Source organism: Procambarus clarkii, chromosome 63, assembly GCF_040958095.1.
Source record: "Procambarus clarkii isolate CNS0578487 chromosome 63, FALCON_Pclarkii_2.0, whole genome shotgun sequence".
In the NCBI taxonomy this organism is placed as follows: domain Eukaryota; kingdom Metazoa; phylum Arthropoda; class Malacostraca; order Decapoda; family Cambaridae; genus Procambarus; species Procambarus clarkii.
The window spans coordinates 32,754,054-32,763,625 of NC_091212.1; the positions used below are offsets into that span (position 1 = coordinate 32,754,054).

The 9,572-nt window shown below is 43.0% G+C and overlaps 1 protein-coding gene across 1 annotated transcript; it reads right to left on the minus strand.

The window, feature by feature from the left end:
- Window positions 1-3,604: 3,604 nt before the first annotated feature.
- On the minus strand, window positions 3,605-9,018 carry LOC123751709 (integumentary mucin A.1-like). The gene is made up of 3 exons (XM_069308982.1): window positions 8,846-9,018; window positions 4,275-4,921; window positions 3,605-3,723 (listed from the first exon to the last, which is right to left on the minus strand). Exons 1-3 carry the CDS (start codon window positions 9,016-9,018, stop codon window positions 3,605-3,607), a joined length of 939 nt encoding a protein of 312 aa, XP_069165083.1.
- Between the last annotated feature and the right edge of the window lie 554 nt (window positions 9,019-9,572).

Genomic DNA, 9,572 nt, shown 5'->3' on the forward strand with positions numbered 1-9,572 from the left:
GAACATGCAATTCATTGAAACTCCCACGTGCAACATTTCCAATGCATCCGGCATGGGAAAAGTACTGCAGAAATGCAAACTTATTGTTTCGGATGAATGCACAATGCCCCACAGAAAATCGTTCGAGGCTCTTGATCGATCATTGCAAGATTTGCGTGGAAACATCAGAGCATTTGGAAACGCATTAATATTGCTTGCAGGAGATTTCAGACAAACATTACCTGTAATTCCTCGATCGACACCAGCGGACGAAATAAATGCTTACCTGAAATACTCTACTTTGTGGCGCCACGTAGACATTTAAATTAACAACAAATATGCGTGTAGTTATGTAGTTACTGCAAAAACGATCCATCAGCTGAGATATTCTCACATCAATTTCTAGAAATTGGGAACGTAAACGGGCCGGTTGATCTGACCTCAGGACGAATTTCATTGCCTCATAACTTCTGCAATTTAGCGACGTCAAAAGAAGAATTGGTTGAAAAAGTATTTCCCAATATTGAAACCAATTATAAGAATCACGATTGGCTAAGTGAACGAGCTATTCTTGTGGCCAAGAACAAAACGTCTACTACCCTAACAATATTATTCAGTCTAACAATCAAAGCGATGCAGTCACATACAAATCCGTCGACACTGTTGTGGAAGCAGATGAAGCGGTTAATTATCCAACAGATTTTTTTAATTCACTCGATCTGCCAGGGATACCATCATACGTTCTGCAATTGAAAATCAGCTTGCCAATTATCATGTTGCGAAATATCAACCAGCCAAAACTTTGCAACGCCACGCGCCTTGCTCTAAAAAAATTAATCAGCGACGTCGTAGAAGCAACAATCTGACAGGACCTTTCAAAGGGGAAGATGTTCTCATTCCTCGCATTCCTATGATTCCAAGAGATATGCCATTTCAATTTAAGAGATTGTAATTTCCAATTCGATTGGCGTTTGCAATCACCATCAACAAAGCTCAGGGTCAATCTTTAGAATTGTACAGTTTATATCTAGACACGGATTGCCTTCTCACGTGGACAATTATATGTTGAGTGTTCTAGAGTCGGCAAACCAGACAATCTCTATATCTCCACAGACAATGGAACAACAAAAAATATTGTATACCCACAAGCATTGTGAAATTAAACATATTAGAAACGTGTGCTTTCTCTTTTCTTTCTTTCCCATTTAACCACACTGAGCCACAGCAACGCGTGGCGGGTACTGCTTGTATAATTTAAAATACATTGAGGAACTTGGGGGTATTAACTGAGAAATTTAGTTAAAATTGTTTTAAATTAAATTAAATTGTTTTATTGGTATGTCGAAAAAGCAAGAACGTCACAATAACTGTGATTAAGTCCCCACAAACATTGACTGGTTTAGGACCCAACAAGCAGACAACGTTCAATGAGGCTTCTAAGCCAGCAGTCAGCTTAGCAAGAAAGATCGAACCAGGTGCTCCAAGGGACCCACCACCTGAGCCCACTGGTGTGTGAAAACAGCACACGTAACACCCACCACCTCACAGGGCCCACCACCTCACAAGGCCCACCACCTCACAAGCCCCACCACCACACAAGGCCCACCACCACACTTTTTATTTTGTTTTGGTGTAAGTATTAAATAGAAAATGGAAGATAAAATTGTGGTATAGGCAACTGATACACATATTAAGATCTTAATTTTATTTTAATTAGTTTTCTAGCAAGGCCAATGTTATTGGTTTCTTGAAGCTGTTGATTTCTTGCATTTGTTGGTTCCTTGCAGCTGTTTCATTCTTGCATCTGTTGGATTCTTGCAAGTGTTGGTTCTTTGGATCTGTTGGTTTCTTGCATCTGCTTCATTCTTGCATTGTTGGTTTCTTTCATATGTATTTACTGTACAAAAGATGACGGTATTCATCTAACAGAGTTTACATGTTGATGCCTTATATATATTCCGACAATTTGCATATTTTAATAGCGAGTGCATGCTCTTTTTCAGATGCTAATGCACTTAGCCTAACCTATGTTGACATCTTGGATATTTTGTCATATTTTATGGTTTACAATTGTTTATCGCTTACACATCTTTCTCATTATATTATCATATATATACAGGTGTCTTGCATATGTTGATATCACTGGTGAGCTACTGTCTTCTGTAAGTAGGCGACTCACCTCTTATGCACATGTTTGTCTAATGTGTTTTCTGGAAAACTATAAAGCTTATGAGATTTGTTTTCTGTTTAGAAAATGGTCATATTACATAATATATAATTGTAATAGCCTTTAGCAATATTTTATTTTATTGTTAACTTTTTCACATAAAATAATCGTTTTTATACAAAACAATTACATTTAATCCATTATATATAAACTGGCAAATTTAAAACTTTTATTAATATACCCTAAGTTATATTTCCTATCTCTGAAGTTACAACAACTAATGAAGTAAATTTTAATTTAATCTTTGTTTAATATTTTTCATAATAGGCCGTATTTTCTTCTTTGTTGTAAATTGATTGTGGGTGAACTAATTAATTTCTAAACATAATTATATATTTTTTCAGCTGTTGCTTAAATATAAATAATCATTAGAGAAAATTATGAACTCTTATCAAGGATGACTGTAATGTTTGGATCTTCACTTCTTGAGATGGTGCAGCGGTCTTAGGCTGTCGACATGGTCTTGCAGTAAGACCTGTCTTGGATGACTACTTCAGGAGATGGTGTGGTGGTCTTACATAGTCGACGTGGTCTTGCAGTAAGACCTGTCCTAGATGACTACTTCAGGAGATGGTGTGGTGGTCTTACATAGTCGACGTGGTCTTGCAGTAAGACCTGTCTTGGATGACTACTTCAGGAGATGGTGTGGTGGTCTTACATAGTCGACGTGGTCTTGCAGTAAGATCTGTCTTGGATGACTACTTCAGGAGATGGTGTGGTGGTCTTACATAGTCGACGTGGTCTTGCAGTAAGACCTGTCTAGGATGACTACTTCAGGAGATGGTGTGATGGTCTTACATAGTCGACGTGGTCTTGCAGTAAGACCTGTCTTGGATGACTACTTCAGGAGATGGTGTGGTGGTCTTACATAGTCGACGTGGTCTTGCAGTAAGACCTGTCTTGGATGACTACTTCAGGAGATGGTCTGATGGTCTTACATAGTCGACGTGGTCTTGCAGTAAGACCTGTCTTGGATGACTACTTCAGGAGATGGTGTGATGGTCTTACATAGTCGACGTGGTCTTGCAGTAAGACCTGTCTTGGATGACTACTTCAGGAGATGGTGTGATGGTCTTACATAGTCGACGTGGTCTTGCAGTAAGACCTGTCTTGGATGACTACTTCAGGAGATGGTGTGGTGGTCTTACATAGTCGACGTGGTCTTGCAGTAAGACCTGTTTTGGATGACTACTTCAGGAGATGGTGTGGTGGTCTTACATAGTCGACGTGGTCTTGCAGTAAGATCTGTCCAGGATGACTACTTCAGGAGATGGTGTGGTGGTCTTACATAGTCGACGTGGTCTTGCAGCAAGACCTGTCTTGGATGACTACTTCAGGAGATGGTGTGATGGTCTTACATAGTCGACGTGGTCTTGCAGTAAGACCTGTCTTGGATGACTACTTCAGGAGATGGTGTGGTGGTCTTACATAGTCGACGTGGTCTTGCAGTAAGACCTGTTCTGGATGACCTGGATGCTCTGCCGTCACCGCCATCATCCCCTGTTGGGTACAAGTAACTGTATGAGACAAAGAACACAGATGAATGGTTCAGATAAAGTTGGAAAGGTAGTTTATATGTGGGTGATACAAGGACGTGGACCAACACCCGGATACTACTGGGAAAGTTAGTTTTACTTTGTTGTAAATTGGAACAATTATGTGGATTGTTTCACTGCATAAAATACTCTTTAAACCATATTACTGGCAATTTTCTGGAAGCCTGCTACCTTTTTCCTATAGTACTATTTCCCTATTTTAGATTTTCCATTTTCTCATCCATGCTTTACGCTATTTTTCTTTCCCAATAATTTTCATCTTCGTTTTACTCCATCTTTATTTTATAATTTTACTGTTGCACACATTTATCTTTATTACATATTAAATTCACCCACTCTCTTTACTTTGACCATCCTCATTTTCCCTAATTTTATTGGGTTGATTTACATATTAAATTCACCCACTCTCATTACTTTGACAATCCTCATTTTCCCAAATTTTATTTTGTTGAGAATTACACTTTAGTAAATATATTTCTCACTAACGGAATAAGTGACTTAATTTAACATACCTGAATGTACCGATTCGTTATCATTAGTGGTGTTCCTTACTCTTATCGTGCTTGGCTGGGGTGGGATGGTTTGTTGGTTGAGGTTGATGATGGGTGGTGTGGCGATGGGAGTGAGGGGTGTGGTGGTGGGGCTTTGGGTGAGTGTTGTGGTTGTTGGAGCATTGGTGGTTGTTCTGGCATTGGTGGTTGTTGGGGCATTGGTGGTTGTTGGGGCATTGGTGGTTTTGGGGGCATTGGTGGTTTTTGGGGCATTGGTGGTTTTTGGGGCATTGGTGGTTTTTGGGGCATTGGTGGTTTTTGGGGCATTGGTGGTTTTTGGGGCATTGGTGGTTTTTGGGGCATTGGTGGTTGTTGGGGCATTGGTGGTTTTTGGGGCATTGGTGGTTTTTGGGGCATTGGTGGTTGTTGGGGCATTGGTGGTTGTTGGGGCATTGGTGATTGTTGGGGCATTGGTGGTTGTTGGGGCATTGGTGGTTGTTGGGGCATTGGTGGTTGTTGGGGCATTGGTGGTTGTTGGGGCATTGGTGGTTGTTGGGGTATTGGTGGTTGTTGGGGCATTGGTGGTTGTAGTGCAGTTTGCAGCCGCAATGCCAGTATTGTTCCATTTGCAGTTCGTCAGACACACAATTTCTGTGCAGTTCTCGGATCTGGAGGAAAAAATATATATTTTCAAATGTTGAAAATCATCCCCCAGGCTCACTCGGTGCACCGTAAAGAGAATTATAAAAGCATCAAGACCTTACAGGACGGCTTCAGTATGATGAGTGTAGCTGGAAGGTCATCAGAAACTTGAAAATGATGAGTCCTGATGAGTCACCAAGGTGGTTTTACAAAGTTCTCCTTCGGGACCGTTGTGACTCCCACGAAAACAAAATAATGCAAATTAGCACGCAAGAATTCTGGTAACAGGGACATCAGGGTGAAAGAAATTCTGCCCATTTGTTTGTGCCGGCACGGGAAACGAATCCCGGTCCACAAGACTACGTATCAAGCGTGCTGTCCACTCAGCCACTGGCTCCAGAAAAAAGTGTGTGTGTAATTACCTAAGTGTAGTTACCGGATGAGAGCTACGCTCGTGGTGTCCCGTCTACCCAGAACTCTTCAAGGCGTTATATGACAAAGACATAGTCTTTGTCTCATACAGTAACTTGTACCTAACAGGGGGGATGATGGCGGTGACGGCAGAGCATCCAGGGCATCCAAGACAGGTCTTACTGCTAGACCACCACACCATCTCCCGCAGTAGTCATCCAGGACAAGTATCAAGTCGTTATATGACAAAACTTTGAAACTGTGTGTGTGTGTGTGTGTGTGTGTGTGTGTGTGTGTGTGTGTGTGTGTGTGTGTGTGTGTGTGTGTGTGTGTGTACTCACCTAATTATGCTTGCAGGGGTTGAGCTTTGGCTATTTGGTCCCGCCTCTCAACTATCAATCAACTGGTGTACAGATTCCTGAGCCTATTGGGCTCTATCATATCTACACTCGAAACTGTGTATGGAGTCAGCCTCCACCACATCACTACTTAATGCATTCCATTTACTAACTACCCTGACTCTGAACCAATTCTTTCTAACGTCTCTGTGGCTCATCTGGGTACTAAGTTTCCACCTGTGTCCCCTTGTTCGTGTCCCACCCGTGCTGAAGAGTTTGTCTTTGTCCATCTTGTCAATTCCCCTGAGAATTTTGTAGGTGGTTATCATGTCTTCCCTTACTCTTCTTTTTCAAGGGTTGTGAGGTTCAGCTCCTTCAGCCTTTCCTCGTAGCTCTTTCCTCTCAGTTCCGGGACGAGCCTGGTGGCATACCGCCAAATCTTCTCTAACTTTGTCTTGTGTTTAACTAGGAATGGACTCCAGGCTGGAGCTGCATACTCCAGGATTGGTCTTACATAAGTGGTATACAGGGTCCTGAACGATTCCTTACACAAGTTTCTAAAGGCAGTTCTTATGTTGGCCAGTCTAGCATATGCCGCTGATGATATTCTTTTGATGTGGGCCTCTGGGGACAGGTTCGGTGTGATATCAACCCCCAGATCATTCTCTCTAGTTGCCTCTTGCAGGATTTCACCTCCCAGATGATACCTTGTGTTCAGCCTCCTGTTCCCTTCGCCTAATTTCATTACCCTACACTTTCCTGAGTTGAACTTTAGCAGCCATTTTATAGACCATTCCTCCAGTTTGTCCAGGTCATCCTGTAGTCTCTGTCTATCTTCATCCGTCTTGATTCTTCTCATAATTTTTGCATCATCAGCAAACATTGAGAGGAACAAGTCTATACCCTCCGGAGGAAGATCGTTTACATATATTAGAAACAGGATGGGTCCAAGTACTGAGCCCTGTGGGACTCCGCTGGCGACATCTCGCCACTCTAATGTCTCCCCCGTCACCGTTACTCGCTGTTATCTGTTGCTTAAGTACTCCCTTATCCACTGGAGCACCTCCTTTTTTACTCCTGCCTGCTGCTCCAACTTTTTTAACAGGCTTTTATGGGGTACTGTGTAAAAGCATTTCTGACAGTCCAGGAAAATGCAGTCGGCCCACCTTTCTCTTTCCTGCCTAATTTTTGTTGCCAGGTCATAGAATTCTATTAAACCTGTGAGGTACGATTTACCATCCCTGAACCCATGTGGGTCGTGCGTTACAAGGTTATTTCCCTCCAGATGCTCTACGAGCCTTTTCCTCACGAACTTCTCCATCACCTTGCATGGTATACAAGTTAGGGAAACTGGTCTGTAGTTCAGTGCCTCTTGCCTGTCACCCTTTTTGTAAATTGGGACTACATTAGCTGTCTTCCAACTTTCCGGAAGGTCTCCCGTTTCCAGTGACCTGTTATGCCACACCATCGTGTGGCACACTTAGTGCTTCTGCACATTCTTTTAGAATCCACGGTGAGATTCTGTCAGGCCCAACAGCCTTTGGCACATCCAGCTCCAGCAGAAACCTTTTGACCTCATCACTGGTGAGGTCAAATTCCTCCAAGGTCGCTTGGTTTTCCTTTGTGTGTGTGTGTGTGTGTGTTTGTGTGTGTGTGTGTGTGTGTGTGTGTGTGTGTGTGTGTGTGTGTGTGTGTGTGTGTGTGTGTGTGTGTGTGTGTGTGTGTGTGTGTGTACTCACCTGGTTGTACTCACCTAGTTGTGTTTGTGGGGGTTGAACTCTGGCTCTTTGGTCCCGCCTCTCAACTGTCAATCAACTGGTGTGCAGATTCCTGAGCCTATTGGGCTCTATTATATCTATATTTGAAACTGTGTATGGAGTCAGCCTCCACCACATCACTACTTAATGTATCTCATTTGTTAACTACCCTGACACTGAAAAAATTCTTTCTAACGTCTCTGTGGCTCATCTGGGTACTAGGTTGCCACCTGTGTCCCCTTGTTCGTGTTCCACCCGTACTAAAGAGTTTGTCTTTGTCCATCTTGTCAATTCCCCTGAGGATTTTGTAGGTGGTTATCATGTCTCCCCTTACTCTTCTGTTTTCCAGGGTTGTGAGGATCAGCTCCCTTAGCCTTTCCTCGTAAATAATTCCTCTCATTTCCGGGACCAGTCTGGTGGCATACCTCTGAATCTTCTCTAACTTCGTCTTGTGTTTAACTAGGTATGGACTCCAGGCTGGAGCTGCATACTCCAAGATTGGTCTTACATAAGTGGTATGCAGGGTCCTGAACGATTCCTTACACAAGTTTCTAAAGGCAGTTCTTACATTGGCCAGTTTAGCATATGCCGGTGATGATATCCTTTTGATATGGGCCTCTGGGGACAGGTTCGGTGTGATATCGACCCCCAGATCTTTCTCTCTATTTGACTCTTGCAGGATTTCACCTCCCAGATGGTACCTTGTGTTCAGCCTTCTGCTCCCTTTGCCTAATTTCATTACTTTACACTTTCCTGAGTTGAACTTTAGCAGACATTTTCTAGACCATTCCTCCAGTTTGTCCAGGTAGTCCTGTAGTCTCTGTCCTATCTTCATCTGTTTTGATTCTTCTCACAATTTTTGCATGATCAGCAAACATTGAGAGGAATGAGTCTATACCCCTCTGGAAGGTCGTTTACATATACTAAAAACAGGATGGGTCCAAATACAGAGCCCTGTGGAACCCCGCTGGTGACATCTCGCCACTCTGATGCCTTCCCCCTCGCCGTTACTCGCTGTTTCCTATTGCTTAGATACTCCCTTATCCACTGGAGCACCTTACCTTTTACTCTTGCCGGCTGCTCCAACTTTTGTAACAGCCTTTTGTGAGGTACTGTGTCAAAGGCTTTCTGACAGTCCAAGAAAATGCAGTCTGCCCACCCTTCTCTTTGCTGCCTAATTTGTGTTGTTTGGTCATAGAATTCTATTAGGCCTGTGAGGCACGAATTTACCATCTCTGAACCCATGCTGGTGGTGTGTTACGAAGCTGTTTTTCTCCAGATGCTCTACGAGCCTTTTCCTCATAATCTTCTCCATCACCTTGCATGATATACAAGTTAGGGAAACTGGTCTGTAGTTCAGTGCCTCTTCTCTGTCACCCTTTTTGTAAATTGGAACTACATTAGCTGTTTCCTGCTTTCCGGAAGGTCTCCCGTTTCCAGTGACCTGTTATACACCATCGAGAGTGGCACACTTAGTGCTTCTTCACATTCTTTAGAATCCATTTTGAGATTTCTGTCAGGCCCAACAGCCTTTGACACAATCAGGTCCAACAGATTCCTTTTGATCTCATCCCTGGTGAGGTAAAATTCCTCAAGGTTGTTCGGTTTGCTCCTCATTTAGTGCAGGGACCTCTCCATGTTCTATTGTGAAGACCTCCTGGAATATCTTGTTGAGTTCTTCACACACCTCTTTGTCGTTCTTTGTGTATCTGTTCTCCCCTTTTCTCAGTTTCATCACTTGTTCTTTCACTGATGTTTTCCTCCTGATGTGGCTGTGGAGCAGTTTTGGTTGGGGTCTTAGCTTTACTCGCGATGTCATTTTCATACTGTCTCTCTGCTTCTCTCTTTACTCTGATGTACTCATTTGTACTCTGATGTGTGTGTGTGTGGTGTGTAATCACCTAATTGTGCTTGCATGGTTGAGCTCTGGCTCTTTGGTCCCGCCTCTCAACTGTCAATCAACAGGTGTACAGCGATTCCTGAGCCTACTGGGCTCTATCATATCTACACTTGAAACTGTGTATGGAGTCAGCCTCCACCACATCACTTCCTAATGCATTCCATTTGTCAACCACTCTGACACTAAAAAAGTTCTTTCTAATATCGCCTGTGGCTCATTTGGGCACTCAGTTTCCACCTGTGTCCCCTAGTGCGTGTGGCCCTTAGTGTTA